This window comes from Notothenia rossii (genome assembly GCF_949606895.1).
Source record: "Notothenia rossii genome assembly, chromosome: 11".
NCBI lineage: Eukaryota > Metazoa > Chordata > Actinopteri > Perciformes > Nototheniidae > Notothenia > Notothenia rossii.
The window spans coordinates 47,945,581-47,965,557 of record NC_136910.1 but is presented as its reverse complement, the minus strand read 5'-3'; the positions used below and the strand labels follow the sequence as shown (position 1 = coordinate 47,965,557).

Genomic DNA, 19,977 nt, shown 5'->3' with positions numbered 1-19,977 from the left:
TATAGGAAATTGCAAAACCCAACTATAACCCAGTTTATTTATCAGAATAAATAACCTTGAGATTGGCTTGAAACTTCAAAATGAACTGCATTTAAACAAATGATAAACAACTCAGATTTGAGGTGAATATGCTTCAATATTCTTAGTCCATTCATCTTCTGAGGTGTCATGATATCAGATTCTAAAGGGTCCTTGGCGAACTGTACTGTACTCATCACTAGTATGGAGAATTATGAGGTATCTCGTCCTTGCGTCTGTACATAAATTAAATGAGTTGCCCTTGGGTAGAGTTGTTTTGAAGCTACCAAAGAGGCTTTGATGTTCGAAAAGTTAAGGAATACGAGGCTTCAGCAATCACTATAAGTCAAATAAATTTGGGATCTTCCAAAGTTACTGAATTTATGTATTATGTATTTCCAATACTGTATTGAAAAACAAGAGGGATTTTTTCAGACAGTAAATTGATTTGACTAAAAGGATACAAAGATAAGAACGCTGATCACCATACGCTAATCCTGTATGGGACTCTGCTTGAAACATTACAAGTACAAAAAGGGACCACTGATGCTGTACGCAACCTAAAAAGGGAGAAAAATACATCTGAAGATTCTGCATCATTGGATTTCAGTTGTTATGGACAATGATAGACAGCATGTGTAGTGCTTTTGCAGCACTGGCCTTGCTGAATAAGTACAATTGAAAAGTCTGCACATGGGCAGTCAACCGATTAATTTGTTTAAAAAATAAGGTGATGCAGCAATCTGCAATTCGATTCAATAATATTGCAGAATCAACGGAGGCAAATTGAAATGGCAGAATGTTGAGCCTCAAAGGTCTTGATAGTTGCAAAGAGAGGCTGGATGACAAGTTTAAAAACTACATTTTTGTTTTAAATACACATCCGGTTAAAATCCTTCTTGTTCTCTGTATCTCTCTCATCCGTCATTTCAATATGTTATTCCTCTAATTTTACCATGGCAGGTCCTAGCTTATCAGCAACAAAAAGCAGCTAATTTCAAGGTAGAGTGTAAGTGCAGTGAACGCTTGAACCACCTTTTCCCAGGTCTAAACGTTGGCTGCAAATGCTGTTCAACATAATTACATACAGGTGTGAGGAACAGTGAGGTTGATGAGCGGGCAAATGGGAGAACATTGTTTTTCTTACGTGTGAAGGTCATCTGCGAGATTCATCTGTTAATACCGAACATCCACTGAGCAATGCATTTGAGACCATATAGTCAGGGGTGCACATAACTTTCTCAGTGAGGCACTCAGATGAGTACCTGGAGTGAGTACTCCAACTTCTGGCTCCACTCAAAGTTAACTGATGAAGCCCTGTGTATCGCGAACATGGGGGGGGGGGGGCAGGGGTGCTAGTGGAGTAGGCTACTTCAGGTAAGTCGACCGGGGGGGGGGGGGGGGGCGGCTAGTGTAGTACTTCGTGAACACAGAGCGTGAACTTTGTGATCAGCTGTTTTAGCGCAGTTCTCCAGTGAAGTGGGGGGGACTCCCTCCGCAGCCGGTTGGCGTAATCTTGGCACAATCCCGTTGTACAGACCGACGTTAACAGCAGTCCTGTCTGTGCACACGGAGACCGACTATTGTCCGTGATCTAACCACCTTCTGGAAAAGCTTCACAAGTACGTCGGTACGCAAATGTGCTTTGTGACACAAGTGACGGTACGCATTTCAGATTGTTGCCGCGCATGCATACTTGCGTACCAGTTATCTGCACCCCTGCATATAGTAAAGAAATGAGTATAGAACATTGCATTAAGATAACATATAAATATATTATGATTATTTCCAAAAATGTCAAGCAAATAATGCTACAAATCCTTCAATTTGGTTTACAGTATATGGTTATCAGTGGCAGAATTATTTTCTTGTTCTTTATTTCCCTTATAGAAGACTATTTAGGGATGCTAATTAAATGTTGGATGTCAATTGTTTGAATTGTTATGGCTGTTTCTTTTTCGCCATTCTATTTAAAGTCTGTTTCTCTGTCAAGACTCTCTTAACAGATATTTTGAATCTAAATATTATACTAATAAAGAAAATGAAAAACATTTAAATATAATTACCCTGACATTTCTTACTGAACATTTACTTAGCCCACTTTTAAAAACTCCTCTTCAACAATATCCATGACACTAATGTTGTTACTAATGTGGTACTTGGCAAGCTTTAACAAGCTATTAAGGGTTTAACGTAGGAGTTTTGATCACTCATATGAGCTGTGATAAAGCATTGGCAGGATGCTCACCATATAATTAAGAATTCATTGGCAGTATGGAAGCGGTACTGGTCGACTGTATCAAACACATTCAAGTGTAGAATAGTACCTTTACTTAAGGTGTCAAGTTGGGGACAGAAATATTAAGTAAAGCTGTACACTTATACCTCTGGAGCGCTTCTTCCTTCTCTCTGCATGAAGTAATTCTTCTTAAACTCGTAATAGGGGTTGTACTGATTCCAAGGCTGCAGAAAGTCAAACCTACAGTAGACAGAGGGAAGAACACATACTTTATAAAATGATTGGTGAGCACTTACTGTATAGAAGATAAGCCAATGGATGATTAAGAGCTTTCTGCAATATCTAAAGTAAAGTTACTGATAAGAGTTTCTAAAACCGAGATGTGACCGGAGCAACAGATTTATTTCTGGTGAGAAACACTTACCGTGGATCATTCTTGGCACGGACACCGGCCTCGAACTTAACACCGTTCCTAGCCACGTACTCGGCCAGCTTGTCTATGACTGGCTGGGAGTCGGGTGGTGGGGGGATGATGGCTTGTGGCGCTGGTGTGGAAACTTGAGCTTCAGGTTTAGAACTGTTTATGGGCAAATTAAAGATGTTGAAAGAAAAAAAAGTCATTTCAATTTACTTTAAGTAATTGATTCATCATACCCTATGCATAGAACAAACACTAAAAATAAAGCTTTTTAGTTAAAAATGTAAATTAGCTCATTAGAAATCAGTTTCTGTCTTGACCAGGAGCTCCAAATAAATTAATGTATCAATACATGATCGGGACTAATTTCAAAAGCACTAACTAATCCATTTGAATGTCACTAAAACGAAAGAAACTGGTATTCCTCAGGGATGTGTATTAGTTCCTACCTGATTTCTGGTACAACAGCAGCAGAGCTGGGGACCTGAGAGGGGGCTGTAGCAGGTGGTGCCATTGCGACACTTTCAGGAGGCGTGGGGGTAGTTCCCAGATTAGGCAAAGCCTCCGAAGACATAGGGGGAGCCATGACAGCTGAGGGTATACTGTTATAGTAGGAGCTGGCATCTATCCCCGGGGGAGGCGGGGCCAGGCAGAACGTTCCGTCGGGGAGCATGTAGTACCCATAGTACATTGCTGCAGTTTTGAAAGTAAAGAAAAAGAGAAGTATCATGTAGAGTGACCTTTCGAAAATTGAAATTGTGCATAATCCATGTGGACACAAACTGCATTATATAGTGCTACAGCCATTCAATACATAAAAGATTTGAGAGGATCATATGTTTTGTTTTTGTTGAGTGTCACAGTTGTCTTTAAACTCTACGGTGATCTCAACACTAATAGTCTTTGTGATGTGTAATGCTCTATTGTGTAGGATGTTTCTCTGTATGGTTGAAAGGAACTGTTATTTGTGTTCACAAAGAGTAAAGGGGTGATTTACTGATTCATTTCAGAGGCTTTCCATTATTGCCATCTATTTCAACCTTGGAGAAAAACATCCACGGGTCAGGGAAAAGACATCGGCAATTGGAAATAGAAACTGTCAAAATCAGTCTTGTTTAGTAGCCCATACATAACAGAAATGCCACATTCGGGCTCAGTCATGATGATGAAATAATATTTTCATGGCAAGAAAAGTTGGAAATAGATCATAGCCTTTTAGGAACGCGGAGACATTTTCCCTTATGAAGTGGACCCCCAAACCCTTGAATTATCTCTTTGTTTTTCTCAATATACATGCACACTATTTGTAAATCTAATGTGGTTGTTGTGATTAAACGTCAAGAGATTAGAGGTGTGGAAGTGTTTATTATATGGTTGTGAAGGGCCTTCAGTTGTTGACACTTGTGTGTGTTGTATCTGTTTTACATACGCTGTCCTGTTCGCTGTCTAAGTATGTTTCTATGTTAAGTTGAATACGTGTGTTGCAGGAATGTATTTAAATCAGCGGAGGTGAGAGAATATAAATCAAGGTGTGTGAAAGGGTCATGTCTCATATCAGTTAGCATTACAGAGTCTCTTTATTGAAAAGAGACAGGGCATGAGGAAGGGGGGCAATACAGGGACAGGGACACAATGAATCGTCAGTGTCAAAGTGGGAACAGTGTGATATTAACACATTAGTCACTGAGCTGGTTGACATTAATGACACATGCAATTTCCGCCGGTCAGGAAAATAAAAAACGACAGCAGAAGCTTTCATTTACAAACTTGACGGGTGTTACAATATTGGGATGAAGACGTAAGATGTGGAAGGTTAAAAAATAAATGGAGTTTAATGGTCGGTGAGATAAATAGATGGTCAGATAGATGGATGATCGGAGGGTAAGACATATTTCATAGATTGACTTTAATGTGAAAGTTGGAGCCGCTGTTATTGTGAGGTCTTTAGCACGCTTATATCCATTAGTGTCTGTGGAAGAGATTTAATACACTAAATTAAGGCAGGCAATCCAATTCAAAAGAGGTAATGGAGCAGCTTATTATCCACGCCCTGTATTAACATCATGATAACAAAAAAAATGTTCGAAAGGACAAGAGGAGGCTTTCTCATTGTATCAAGTAGCTACATGCATGGGCAGATTAGCAGCCCCCGTGTTGAGCAATAATGCATATTAACGACACTAAGCAACGAGGTCATTCACAACCAATTTGTTAACAGTCTTATTTCTTTAGCAAATATCAGATCAAAGGAGGCCCTACACAAATATCTCAGGGGTGAATAAATGGCATTAATGGAGAAGTTAACACTTTAGAAGGGGCCGATGACTGTGGGTTTATTCAAGCTGCCGTTTCAGGAGAGGATGGAGTCATACATAAATGTGTTGAAGTGGAAGTTATATAAATAACATGAAGAGGGGCTGGATGTGACTCATCGTGGATGGGTTCACATATGGACTTGCAAACAGAACGTAGTACAAGCGACAGGCATTATTTCGTATTTGATGGTTATGTTTTTCATTCTAGAAATTATAACGTTGCATATAGTGGCTTTCTATGTGGGAAGAATAAAAGGCATTCCATTGGCCTGTCATTTATATTAATACAAGTTTTGCCTCTGTGTTTAAGGGTCTTACTATTACAATTCAGTTCAGGATCTTGGGTTTATATCTTTCATGTAATATGAATACATTTAAATTAAATTAAAAATTCACTATGTTTAGATCCCCTTTTAGCCGGTTATGAAACCTCTCAGGCTGTGGCAAAATGATAATCTGGCACACACCAAAACAAGTCCTTCCCTGTTCACCTCTATGCTCAATAGACCTTCGCTGACAGATGTTGAAAATGCCTTGGCATTGATTAAAGACTGTGGTCAGCATTTAGTAGTGGGGAGCTGTATTGATCAACCAGTAGTAGCAGAACACGAGCATCAAGAAATGTTCAAATAGGGAAAGCGAAATGCCAGTTTTCTGTGGTCCAAAGTACGCTCAGCAAAAATGCAGTTTTAATTTGCTCAAACAAGAGCAAAACAACAAAAAGGGATCAAAATAAAGAATACCAGGCCCAACGTGATCACAATTAGATCATTTAAAGAAAACAACAAAGAAAACCTATATACTCACGGTCAGCAGTGTACTGCGCTGGTGCGCTGGGAGCAACTGGTTCTGGCACTTCCTCTGGTTTGGTCTCAACCACCGGTACCACCGGTACCACGCCATTCCTTTCCAGTCGGGTTTTTCTGACAAGTTCTGCCAGAGGATGGTCGGGGTCCATTACATGTAGAGGCTGGAAGAAGAAGAATAAGGGAAGATTCAAACAGTCTATCTCACATTGTGTTAAGAGACACTTCACACAACATGAGATACGACCATTTTACAGTAATCATTGAAATCTCTCTAAACTCATAACATATGAACTGCAGTGCAGTATATACAGAATGTAGCAGTTAACCCACTAATATATAAACTGTGAATCCTTAGTAGAAAATGAGTAGCCGATTTGAAAGTAGAAAGCCTTCTTGATGGGAGGCAACTATCAGACAGCTTGCTATTAAAAAGGAGCTCATTATGTTTCTATCAAAAGACATACTTCCATTCTTGCTGCTCTGGTGAAGACTAATGGCTGTGCTGGCAATGCACATGAAAGAACTAACACAAACACTTAACAGCATGAAGACAGGGAAACAGAATAGTTATTAGAGAATGCAGTAATGGGCATGTGAAGTACTAAAAGCATGTTCATGTAATTTAAATGGCAGTGGTGGCCTTCCAGTTAAGAAAGCCTAAATTAAAAAAGATAAATATGACGATTTAAACTTGATCCAACAGGTAAGGCTCCACACTGGGTGGCCTACACTCTATTTATAATACCTTCACAAGCTCCTCCAGGCGAGAGCACCTTTTAGGGGCGAACAGGCTGGGATGGAGGTAACTGCCATCCCCATCATCATCTGAATCAGAGTTGGAATCTACAGCGAGGAATGCAAGAGACAAAGTAATGAGCACACTGGGTGTAGGAACTTTTTCTGACACCTCCAGATGGTTTCAGTGACTGCGTTGTGTAACTCGCCCTGCGACTGCTCCTGCTTCTTGGAGGGGAAGTTGTATCGGCCTTCCTTCATGGCCCGCAGGATGAGTCTGTAATACGGGTTGAGGTAATGGTCGAAGCGGAGAAAGTCAAACTGGGAGTTGCCAGACTGCTTGGCCTTCAGGACTATTTCAAACTGAGCCCCCTGCTGAGATACAAAGTTGGCCGTCCTCTCGATGATGTTATGGGTCTTGATGGTTGCAGGCTAGGAAGAAAAAGGCAGAGAATTAGCACGAGTGATAAACTGACATCTATATATGTTAGTTTATGATAATTTTTCATCTGTAGAAGCAATGTAGAAGCTCATTATCAAAAGTGAAAAATAAGCAGGTGTACCTCACATAAGCGTGAGAGCACCAGACAGCTGCACATAACATTAGGATGCATGGCACAGTGTATAAATGGCTTCTTTAAACCAAGGACACAAGCCATTTTGGCTCCGAGGCATTTTCCTGCCAGGCACTCTTATGTTCATTGTGCCGACATTCATTCTTAAAATACACATGAGGTGGAATTCAGCGGAACAAGAAATAGTCCATTATTCATTCATTATTGTCCCCCTTCTGTGCTTTTAATGATTAATCATTGCCATTACCTAGAGAGTGCAGAGAAGTGCCGCAATTTTCAAACAAGAACACACATATCTCATCATGATGAAAGTCACAATAAATACTAACTTTCAGGAAAGCAGCCAAAAAGATGCCAGTTTAACAGTAACTGCACATTATTGTGTTCTATGCTGCCAAGGACTTCCTGACATACAAGGGCCTTTCGCTTTATGGACTTAGCAATTAGGTGAAAAGGGGGCGTTTAATACGTGTTTTATGTTGGGACATACCCAAGAAAAGCATCTTCTGACACGCCTGTATAACTGAGCTTGTGTTGCTGCGCTAAAGCAAGACATAACTCACGTGTAACGGTCATAGGATTGCCAGTATTTGCCTTGTGTTATCTCATGTACTGTAAGCACAGAATCTCGCCAGGTTAACCGAAGTGCATAACCACTGATCGCGGCTTCATTTCCAAATCTGATCTAGGACCGTTGTTGCATTTAATTTCTCTTTTGACAAATTGTATTTTCTGCAGTGGGCAATGGGGGTTATCTCGTAAAAACCTTGAGTTTAATAGAGAAATCAATACAAACAGTGAATGCAATGTGTACCGCATTCAACTTGTTTATATGAATATCCTTTTTAATTAGTTGTCCAAGATGCATCACAATGTACAGGTTAGATTTGGGCCAAAGACTTTTGACATGCAATTCCCTTGTTCTAATAACCAAAGACACATTACATAGAAATATATTCTGAGAAGGATATCTCCTGACAATCTAGGGAGTAGACAGTAATAGTATATGCATATCATGTGCAGCCTCTTTGTTATGCAGTGTATGAATGCATGTGTGTGTTATGGCTGTTCTGGAACCAGCTTGGTATATTCTGAAAGTATACACATGCCATAGCATTAAAGCTTGTCTCTCTCCTCATGCATAACAAAGTGTCAGTGTAAGGGGGTCACTGGGGGTTCTGGGTGCGGGAGGGAAGATTGTCTGACAAAAGAAAACCACCAGAATAAAAGCAACAGCTATGAATTTAAATGGTTTGATCTTGTTAGTAACATTGTATGTTGTATGATTTTAAAGCTTGTATGTGGAGAGATATATGTCTACATATGTGGCGTTTTGTAGCAGAGGTGTGGGAATACATAAAAAGTAATACACTTTAATGACATCGGCTTTTCAGTTGAAGGGGGAAAAGAACAGGTTCACATAGAAATGCTTGAATTGCTATTGATTGGATTGTCATCTAATGATGAGATGTGTCAGGGTGGCTCAACACCTCAAACCATATCTCATGGAAACCCTGTACAGTTTTAGTTTCCGAGATTTTTCTGAAATGTTTTTCTATTAGACCTTCTGATGCTAAATCTAAACTGTTATGGGATTGTATATATGTATGTTATGTTTATATACACATACTGAATGTATATATGATGTTCATAGGCTAAGTAATGTTCATGTTGTTCAGTAAAGAACATGCCTAAACCAATCCGCTTCTAAATAAGGGGAAAGCCAGGCTTTTCCCCTCATGCCCTTGTTAACATCCAAAAAGTTGATTTGGAAGTTGTCACGAGTTGCCTAAATGTTCCTGTTATTGTGCAAAACCACTGAACATATGCACGTTTATATGTTGAGTATTCTTACTGTGTATAAGAGCACAACAGAGCATAAACAACAATACACCATCTGGATATTTAAGACTCACCAGCTCTACATCGGGGGGGATAGTGAGCCCTGGGGGAGCGACGAACGGCTCCTCACTCTCCTCAGCCTCCGCCTCTTCTGAGCATGTGAAGAGATTTAAGACACAAAGAAGAAGATTAACTCTTTAGTAATAACATGTAAATATACCCTGCTGGATATATTCCCAGTGGAGCAGTGACTTCAGATAAAGCATGGCTAAAACAGTATTTAAGAGTGGCCGAACCCCATGATCTTCAACATTTCATCCATTATACAAAATGTACCACAGATAGATATTTTCATTCCCTTTCATTTACCTTTATCTGCACAGATGGAAACTGAATTACCATTTTAAATGTTGTACTACAGGGAGTTTGCACAGTAACGGCACGTCCACACGGCAGCGTGTGTTGAAGTTTACCGGTGGGCGTGTCTGGCACGCGACCAACAACCAATCACATTTATCTCCCGCCCTGGACACACAAGCACGCGGTTTGATTGGCTAGCGCTTGTACTGGCATATGATTTCATTGGCTGACGCTTCCGTCGAATCTTGAAGAGTTGAACTTTTCTCAACTTTTGAAGCGAGCAACGGAGACAAAGCGACGGAACCACAATGCAGTTCGGCAAAGCCTGACGTCACCCCATTCAAAGTGAATGGGAAGCGTCTCCGTTGAAGCAACGCACGTGGCCGTAAGGAAGGATAGGAATTAAACACATAACATCTACAGGGGGGAAAAAAAGACAGCCTTCCCACAATTCCTAAAAATGTAATTTGGCTTGTAGTGTATGGTGTGCCATGGGGTACAGTTTCGATACCAGATGTTTTAGACGTGGCCTAAAAGCTTCAAAATACCCATGTGTTCACTAGATCTAATGTCCCCTTCTCAACTTCAATTAAGTGATTAGGTAATGTACTTCCAAACTGTGCCCCAATTTCAAAAAGGACGCTCTCTTTAAATAACCTCCTCACTTATATAACAGGATCATTATCATGGTCGACTAGCTTGTGTTTGGCTTCTAATTGTAAAGTGGCATATTATGTAAATCTCAGTGGTTATCACACTTTAGTAAATGGATTTACTCCCACTTTTAAATAAAAGCACATTTTCCATTCAACCTTTGGCTGAATCACAAACTGTTAAAAAGCTACAGTATGCACTCAGAAGCTCCTTACAGGTAAACAAAACACTCCACAGTCCCACATAGGTCAAATGATTCAGATATTTCAGTGAAGGTAGAGTATGTCAATTGAGAATAAATTCAGCTAATTTTAGATTTTTTTTTAAATCAGGATATGAAATTATTGTCTGTATTGTAAAATGATGGTAACGATCAGTGTTGGGTTTTACACAAAAGGTTACAATAATTGTCATGAACAGAGTGACAACTGATAATACATTTGACTGCAATTAACCTTCTGGCTTTTTTAAGCTTTCACTCAGGATATAATTGGAGACAATTTGGATGAATATTGTGATCAATTGTTGTCATATATGTCAGCCCGAACACGTTCTTTCAGGTTTGCATTGCAGTGGGGGACTGACTGTTCAGGATTTTGAATGTGTGATCATGTCAAAGACTTAAAAGATCAAGGACAAAAATCAGCAAACAAAAGTGGTAGCAGACTCGCAAACTCTCACTGACAAATCGGTCATTCTCAACTGCTTTAATGAACATTTTATTTCATCTGGTTCTTTGTTTGATTCCCTACATTCGGACCCTGGACAGAACGTTGATTCCTCACCACCTCCATCCCATCCCGGGGCTAAGCCATTCAATTTCACTTTTATCGAGGCGATAGAGGTCCATAAAGCATTGCAGAATCTGGATCCACACAAATCGGCAGGTCCGGACAAACTTCCTCCTCATTTTCTTAAATTAGCAGCAGACTTTATAGCTGAGCCGCTTACTTATCTTTTGAATTTAACTCTTTCCAACAATGAGATTCCTAACATGGAAATCTGCATATGTTCTTCCTTTACTCTGTTAATAATTATAGGCCAATTTCAAAATGATGTGTTGTAGCGAAGGTCCTTGAAAAGCTTCTCAGTGAACAACTTAAATTATTATTTGACACAAATGATATTTTGTCAGAGCACCAATCCGGTTTTAGAAAACAACTCAGCACAACAACTGCTGCTATTAAAGTGATGAACAACATAATTGAGGCATTGGACTGTAAAAAGTATTTTGCAGCTCTATTTATTGATTTGTCAAAGGCGTTTGACACAGTTGATCATATCATCCTGGCGGAAAGACTTCACAGTATCGGCTTATCTAGGCATACTGTAGGTTGGTTTTTAAATTATTTATCAGCGAGAACCCAATGCGTCCAATTTTCTGGGTCCTCTTCTTCCTTCCTCCAGATAGCAAAGGGTGTGCCACAAGGTTCCATATTAGGACCGATTCTTTTTACCATATACGTAAATAATCTATGTAATAATTTAGCAAATGCTTCTTACCATTTTTATGCAGATGATACTGTTATTTATTGTTCCTCCGCTTCTATAGAGCAAAGTCTAGATTTCCTCCAGTCTGCCTTTGATGTCATACAAACCCACTTATATCAACTAAAGTTGGTATTAAATGCTGAAAAATCCAAAGTGATTATATTTTTGAATGGCAAAAAGTTACCATCTATTCTACCCAAGATTTGTACTGCACAAGGGACTGACATTGAGAGGGTCACTACTTACAAATATCTGGGAGTTCTTATTGAACAGAACTTGTCTTTCAAGTTACACATGGAAAATGTTGTTTCAAAGCTAAAAATAAAATTAGGTTTCTTTTACAGAAATAAATCCTGTCCTCTATTTTCAGACAAGGAAACATTTGATATCTGCAACGTTTTTACCTGTATTAGACTATGGTGACCTGCTACATACATGAATGCCTATGACCAGTGCCTAAAGAGCTTACTTGATACTGTGTACCATTGTGCCTTATGATTTATTACTGGATGTGGATATCGAGTACACCATTGCACTTTATATGCTGCTGCTAATTGGCCATCTTTGTCTGCTCGCAGACTTTCCCGTTGGTTGGGTTTTATTTATAAATCTCTGCTTGAGTTGGTTCCCTCCTACATTTGCACATATACAGTGGGGCAAAAAAGTATTTGGTCAGCCACCAATTGTGCAAGTTCTCCCACTTAAAAAGATGAGAGGCCTGTAATTTTCATCCTAGGTACACTTCAACTCTGAGAGGCAGAATGGGGGGGAAAGAATCCAGGAAATCACATTGTAGGATTTTTAATGAATTTATTGGTAAATTCCTTGGTAAAATAAGTATTTGGTCACCTCCAAACAAACAAGATTTCTGGCTCTCACAGACCTGTAACTTCTTCTTTAAGAGCCTCCTCTGTCCTCCACTTGTTAACTGTATTAATGGCACCTGTTTGAACTCGTTATCAGTATAAAAGACACCTGTCCACAACCTCAAACAGTCACACTCCAAACTCCACTATGGCCAAGACCAAAGAGCTTTCAAAGGACACCAGAAACTAAATTGTAGACCTGCACCAGGCTGGGAAGACTGAATCTGCAATAGGTAAGCAGCTTTAGAAAATGGAAGACATACAAGACCACTGATAATCTCCCTCGATCTGGGGCTCCACGCAAGACCTCACCCCGTGGGGTCAAAATGATCACACGAACGGTGAGCAAAAATCCCAGAACCACACGGGGGACCTAGTCAATGACCTGCAGAGAACTGGGACCAAAGTAACAAAGGCTACCATCAGTAACACACTACGCCGCCAGGGACTCAAATCCTGCAGTGCCAGACGTGTCCCCCTGCTTAAGCCAGTACATGTCCAGGCCCGTCTGAAGTTTGCTGGAGAGCATTTAGATGATCCAGAAGAGGATTGGGAGAATGTCATATGGTCAGATGAAACCAAAATATAACTTTTTGGTAAAAACTCAACTAGACGTGTTTGGAGGAGAAAGAATGCTGAGTTGCATCCAAAGAACACCATACCTACTGTGAAACATGGGGGTGGAAACATCATGCTTTGGGGCTGTTTTTCTGCAAAGGGACCAGGACGAATGATCCGTGTAAAGGAAAGAATGAATGGGGCCATGTATCGTGAGATTTTGAGTGACAACCTCCTTCCATCAGCAAGGGCATTGAAGATGAAACGTGGCTGGGTCTTTCAGCATGACAATGATCCCAAACACACCGCCCGGGCAACGAAGGAGTGGCTTCGTAAGAAGCATTTCAAGGTCCTGGAGTGGCCTAGCCAGTCTCCAGATCTCAACCCCATAGAAAATCTTTGGAGGGAGTTGAAAGTCCGTGTTGCCCAGCGACAGCCCCAAAACATCACTGCTCTAGAGGAGATCTGCATGGAGGAATGGGCCAAAATACCAGCAACAGTGTGTGAAAACCTTGTGAAGACTTACAGAAAACGTTTGACCTCTGTCATTGCCAACAAAGGGTATATAACAAAGTATTGAGATGAACTTTTGTTATCGACCAAATACTTATTTTCCACCATAATTTGCAAATAAATTCTTTAAAAATCAGACAATGTGATTTTCTCGATTTTCTTTTTCTCATTTTGTCTCTCATAGTTGAGGTATACCTAGGATGAAAATTACAGGCCTCTCTCATCTTTTTAAGTGGGAGAACTTGCACAATTGGTGGCTGACTAAATACTTTTTTGCCCCACTGTATGTGTCAAAGAGAAAGTCTATATGGCCTGCGCTCCCAAGACTTTATTCAGATGCTGGTTCCTACAGTGAGAAAAAACTGGGTAAAACAGCTTCTAAATATGCTGCCCCCACAGCTTGGAACAATGAACAGAAGGAGCTGAAACTCTCAGATTTAATCACTATGGGGTAATTCAGGTCCATCTTAAAGGACAGAGAACACGACACCATTGGTAGATGTGAGTGCTTGTATGTCCTAAAATCGTTTTAAATGTTGCCAGTTTTGAATGATTTGTAATAGTTTGTTTTAATTTGCATATTGACTGGCTAATGTGCTATTTTATTTGTGTTTTACAGCTGTATGTGTCTTCAAGTCATGTCTGTGTTTTATCTGTTGTAACTTTGTACCCTCTTGGCCAGGTCACTCTTGGAAAAGAGATTTTAAATCTCAATGAGCCTTTTACCTGGCTAAATAAAGGATATATAGCAGGGGCTCAACTTAAACCACCATTAAAATGTTAATGACCAGTGTAAAACGGTATCTCTGGTATCTGGAGCTTTGGCAGGTGTATTCACACTCTCCATTCAGCTCTGCAGTCTCCCCAGAGAGGAATCTAGTCTGCTTAACTGTCAGGCCACGGGACAAAGTGCTTCCAGCTATTTCCTCATCAAATATTTAAAGGTGTGTGTGTGTATATGTGTGTGTGTGTGTGTGTGTGTGTGTGTGTGTGTGTGTGTGTGTGTGTGTGTGTGTGTGTGTGTGTGTGTGTGTGTGTGTGTGTGTGTGTGTGTGTGTGTGTGTGTGTGGTCAGTAATCAATGGATGACAACCAAAACAGAAATGGGCCAAAATCCAGTGTTCACAGATCAAATCGTTGTGTCTACAACCTCAGCTCGATAGATGGATGTTACAAATAGCTATAATAAACCTTTATGGTCATGTTGGGTAATATTGAATTAAACATAAATATGTTACACAAGTTCACTGTGTGCTCTGCAGCCAGAAATTCAATCAATCAATTCATCCCCCTGGAAAACGTGTATGCGCAGATGGCCGCATGGATTAGAATAGTTTAAAGAAATAAAGAAAGGAAAAAAAAGGATTAGAAAGGACTTTCTCATATCCGGCTGAAAATTAAAAAAAGTGAAGCAGCTAGAAATGTAGACAGGGTACAGATCACACCCCAATCGTGTCAAGGATAGAATCACAGAGATGTCTGGGTTCTTAAGGATTCTTTGTTATGTATACAGTGATGTGATTACTTTGAATAACCAATAACTTGGTTTAATAAAAAAATCCCTTGATATTTGCAGTACTAGATCTACCAGTAAAAGCAGTTTTTTGTATCTGAATGCTTAGGCCAGTTTGAGAGTGTTTGGTGTTCTCACCGGCTTCTCTGTTAGCCTCCTCCTCCTCAGTGGGCTGAGAGGGGTCGTAGTAGTCAGCGCTGTATTTGAAGGCCACTGCTGTGTAGGTGCCTTCATCTGCCAGAGCCTCACTCAGACGTTTGTACTCCTCCTCTGTGGAAAACAAGCAACAGACAGATACACTCAATACGATGTTGTTGGTCATCCTTTTTTAATCAGATAGCAGGAACACACCGTGATTTTCTATTTCAATGCAATGACGGTTCATTTAATCTTGTAAAAACAAGGTGATAATAAGAGAGGACAGAGAGAAAAATATACATGGCCCCAGAGACTACCCCTTTTCTATTAAAATTCATAGCGAACTATATCTTTATTAAAAGGAGCAAGGGCAAAATTGTCACAAAAAATATCAATATTTCCAATGCTTTTCCAGCTGTCCCTTCCATGGACAGATGGGTAATAGCCTAAGTGAATGGGGTCAGTTCTCCAAATTCAAGGGCAAACCAGCCTGGGGGATGAACCTTTTGCAGTGTGTGTGTGACAAAAATCATTAACGGACTCATTTTGTCCTGTCAGTTTGGGCACAAGACGCCATATTTCACATAAAACTGTGGCTTATAAATTCAATTACAGTCATTAAGTGTGTCTTTTAGAAGGGTGCTTTGTCATCAAAACAGCTCGTTTCATTATAATGTAAAACGTGAGATGCAAGCATCAAAGAGTTGAAAGTGATTTCCATAGAAATGGCAGCAGTGCAGCTCTTAGTCAAAGTCAGTCCTTTTTAAAGAGATGGAAAGCTGAACGGGTCTCAAAAGGGGATGTCGAAAATTCCTCCTGGAAAATAGATTTAGTTAGGAAGCCTAGATTGAAGTATGTAGTAAGGCTGTCCCCAATATCATTTTTCGGGCTCGGGATATTCGGTAGTAATCAGCAGCGAATATTCGGCCCGCGGGGGGTGGGGTGCGTAGTAATTAGTAATCAGCAGCGAACCGCCTCAGTACGTATATTTCGGTTTATTCACGGCATTCATTATTCTACAGTATTGTTGTTTTATAGTTATTTGTTAATGTATATAACCTAATTTGTGTTCTTTGAAATTGAAAAGGATATTGCATTGTGTCACTTTCGTTGCAGTTGTATAAGTCTTAAGTGTAATTTGGTTTGGCTTCCTATTTTGTATGGACATGCTTTTATTTTGAAGGAGAGTTAGCGCTGTTGACAGGAAGTTGTTGTTGCTATGGAAACAACGTGACGGAAATTAACGGAGAAAAGTCATATCTACATATAAAGACGGAGAAAGTAAACAATAACGTTTATGGTTAAGTGTTAGCACCCCCCGAAGAGAAACAAGCTCTTACGTTGATATTGGAGATTTCAATAAATTCAATGCGGCTGCCAAAAAAAAAGAAAAAGAAAAAGAAAAAAATATCCAATTAACGAAATTGAAACCCGAATAGTACTCCGACGAACGAATATTCGGGTACAGCCCTAGTATGTAGCAATTGCTTTTCTGGCTGTACAGACGAGTCGTAGGTTTATTGTGATGTGTTAGTCTGGGGGGAAAAGTCTTAAATAAGGACACTGAGTTTAAACGTTTTCAGCACACTTATACGAACACTGACTTGCCGAGAAGATACTGATAATGCAAACTTTAAAAAGTAGAGCCATACATGGATGATAAAAAAAGATTTGGAGGAGGGATGTAAGAAAGTAACATATTTTTGCAAAGTTTACTATCATATGGCAATCAAACAAGAGAGGGATATGTTGAAGCTCATTTCTTGTGGGCCATGTTTTAAGCAGATACACTTCCCTCTGTATGTTTGATTGGTTCATGATTAGTATGAATACACATATAGAATATAAAGTACATGTACACAGAAAATACTAACAGCAATGGTTGATTTGCAGTGATGATCGATGGGCACTGGGTAATCCTGTCAAAAACCATGACTACTGATAAACCTAATAACCATACAGTTTATTTTGTAAAATACTCGTAAATAAGGCAGCAGTGCCAGTGTATTGTTTGCATGTTATTTATTGTAATGACTATTGCAAGTTGTCTAATGCATCCTTCTTGTCCTCAAAGGTTTTTCACCTAAAAGACCCATTCAGGAACTAAATGGAAATGTGTTGTCAGGTAAACTACTGAAATAAAAGAATGAAAAAGTAACAGTTGCTGTGTCATTGGAGTGGAATCCAGTTAAAAGGTCCAGTAGATCTTTCAAGTCCCTTTTCAAGAGGGTAAACTGCACCAAACACGTAGAAGACTTGACAGTGACCTATTAAGAGAAGCTTAAGACTGAGATGTGCCATAACTGTGTGTGAAATGTCAAAAGAACAGCGTGCCCACCTTGTCTGGCCTCCTCCTCCAGCAGGTCCGTGTGCAGGGCCAGGTACCTCTCCTCATCGCACAGCGCCTCGATCCTGGCCTCCTCCTCCGACAGCTGGTAGGACGTATTCCATGACCCGCTGTCATACTCTGAAAGGTCGTGTAAATGACCACGCCCATCGTATCTGTTGGGTGATAAACGGGATTAGAGAGGGAAGTCTCCAAAGCCTTTTTGTACACAATATGGACCTACTTACCAAGAAAAAGAGACCTATAACCCACAATTTACATCAAAAATACTCTAAATGCCTCTGTAAGTCTGTAATGAAGGTATACTTAAATATTTAAAAGGAAAGAATTACAGACAACAATAATGCACCAATTAAGTCCTTGGGCTTAATTGTAGATAGTGCTCTTAAGATACCTAGCAAGCTTTTTGCTGCTATTTCCTTCTTGGACAAGTCTTACAAACCAACATCCCTACTTGAAAAGGAAAAACAAAAAGAGAAACAAACAAAGCAACTCGAGTCTTACCTCACAGGGTTCAATTCCCCCCTGTAACACTCATCATTACTTCTACATCTGCAAAGAGAGTTACATTCACACAAACCCGAGGCACATAAATACCTATCCGTAAGAACCCAAATGGACGACATTTTCCAGGGTTCGTCCCTCTACGCCACTTCTCAGTTGCAGTTTCTTCATGAAGACAAAGAAATGGGGTGCTGAAGTTGGCTTTCGGGGTTTGGCAGGACCCCTTAGCTTAGCTTGCTGGGGAAAAAACTGGGTTATGTGATAAAGACACACATACAAAGGCTGTACAAATGAAACACAAGTTGGGCCACTGCAGATCGAGGTGATTCAAAGAATAAATGCACTAATGTAATACTTGTGCTGCATGGAGGTGGCAATAAAACATTGGTACATTGCCTGAAGCAACACTTGGTAGGCTGTAAGCACTCTTAAACCTTTTGTTGGATAGTTAAACCCCAATGTTTCACATAGGCATTGTGATATTTTGAATCACCTTAACTGCTGCAACTTTAGTCTTGGTTAGAATTTGCTCTGGCCTTGAGGATAGAAGCAACGCATAATAAAGACCCAGGTTGTGTGTTTTGTGTACAGATAGGCATTTTCTGCAAAACTCAATTTAAAAAAGGACAGAACAAAAAGTAACATCCTTTGTTTTATACTCCATATCGATACATATCATGTATGCCTGAAGTTAAAGTTTCAAAGGAAATTCTCCCAAACATGTCAAAATGCAAAGTCCTGCTAAAAGCTAACAATTGTGTCTCTTTGGGTTATGAGATTTAAAGATCTCTGTTTTTGTATCAAAAATACACACTATTGCTGGTTTAGGAGCTACACAGCCCAAACTAATGCAAGTAAATAGCTCTGCAGAAACTGTATTAAGTGTACAATGTTATCTTTATGTTCAGACTGTTTTACTTTACTGGTAGCTAAGCCTTGTTTGTATACATTTTATATTAAACTGCATTAGTTTTAGCTGGTGTGACTAATACATTGGGCAACTGGTTGTGTATTATTAGTTCAGCATCACAGCTAATTTTAGCCAAGTATGGCAGGGATTTGCATCTTCACATGTTATTGTTGTGACTTCAGATATCATTTGTATCAGTTCATGACATCCTATAACAAAGTAGCAAGCAGGAAGTAAAACATTAGTCGCCAGTTGCAGGTATTTCCAGCTTCTGCAAGGCAAACTCCAAGAGGTCCCTTGAATTGTGAAACAGGCTAACGGACAGCATAGATGGTTAGCATAATGTTTCGGTCTAAGTTTATTCAACCGACCTATCAATCATGATGTTCTTGTCCCCCATCCATGGAATAAGATGTTTTCCATGTTCGTGGTAAAGAGCCCTTTCGTCGTCTGGAAACAGTTTGCAGGCATAGCCGAACACCAAGAGGTCGGCGTATTTATCACTGTCACTAACGTCCTTCTTCTTCACTGGTTTGTTGTTGTGGTCCTTCTTTGCCGCTCCGCGACGATGCATCTCCCGGTTTCTCGTGAAAACGAATTAACTAGGTGGGTAAAACAACAATAACAGTAAAGTGCTGAATTTAAGTGAACCAAATAGCTTTCACGTAGTCCAAATGCTACGATAATCCGTGATGTTATATCCCAAAACAAATTCTACGTGCCGACATCCGCCATGTTGGAAACAAGTACATGCAGCTGCGTATCCTGTCCGCACTTACGACAATTTTACCATGATAAATAATATTACAATTTACAAAAACCTTTATCTGTTACGTTTCTTTCAGTCTACAGTTTTTATTTAAAAGTAAAAATCATACATATGAGTGGATATTTAGGACAGTAGTGTAGTGATTGGTTTCTGTCGAATGTGCTGATAAACATGCTCCTATACACTGCTGCTTCAGGGAAACTCTACCATGAACTGAACTAATGAAGTGACTAAATGAGTGGAGTGTTATGTCATATTAAACATATTATCTGTTGTGTTACATAAATATAAAGCATCAGGTTTGATATAAATATGTCTAGCCAGTTGGTTGTGTAGGCAACTAATATAATTGATTAATATAAACCTTGACAGATAATACTTTTTGGAAAAGTTGGTAAATGTTG

General features: G+C 39.8%; 1 protein-coding gene across 3 annotated transcripts in view; it reads right to left on the bottom strand.

The window, feature by feature from the left end:
• Positions 1-19,563, bottom strand: part of sfswap (splicing factor SWAP) — a 56,767-nt gene extending 37,204 nt beyond the window's left edge. The window contains exons 1-11 of one of the 3 annotated variants that reach the window (XM_079659863.1): positions 19,176-19,282; positions 17,988-18,131; positions 17,382-17,545; positions 15,044-15,175; positions 9,026-9,102; positions 6,744-6,966; positions 6,545-6,642; positions 5,798-5,960; positions 3,125-3,368; positions 2,682-2,834; positions 2,404-2,497 (exon numbers count right to left, since the gene is read on the bottom strand). In XM_079659863.1, the coding sequence (XP_079515989.1) occupies positions 2,404-2,497; positions 2,682-2,834; positions 3,125-3,368; positions 5,798-5,960; positions 6,545-6,642; positions 6,744-6,966; positions 9,026-9,102; positions 15,044-15,175; positions 17,382-17,545; positions 17,988-18,016 (1,377 nt within the window). In that variant the 5' untranslated portion in view covers positions 18,017-18,131; positions 19,176-19,282. Of the gene's footprint in view, positions 1-2,403; positions 2,498-2,681; positions 2,835-3,124; positions 3,369-5,797; positions 5,961-6,544; positions 6,643-6,743; positions 6,967-9,025; positions 9,103-15,043; positions 15,176-17,381; positions 17,546-17,987; positions 18,132-19,175 lie in introns of all 3 variants that reach the window. The other 2 variants (XM_079659864.1, XM_079659862.1) reach the window with 2 other exon arrangements.
• Positions 19,564-19,977: the final 414 nt, after the last annotated feature.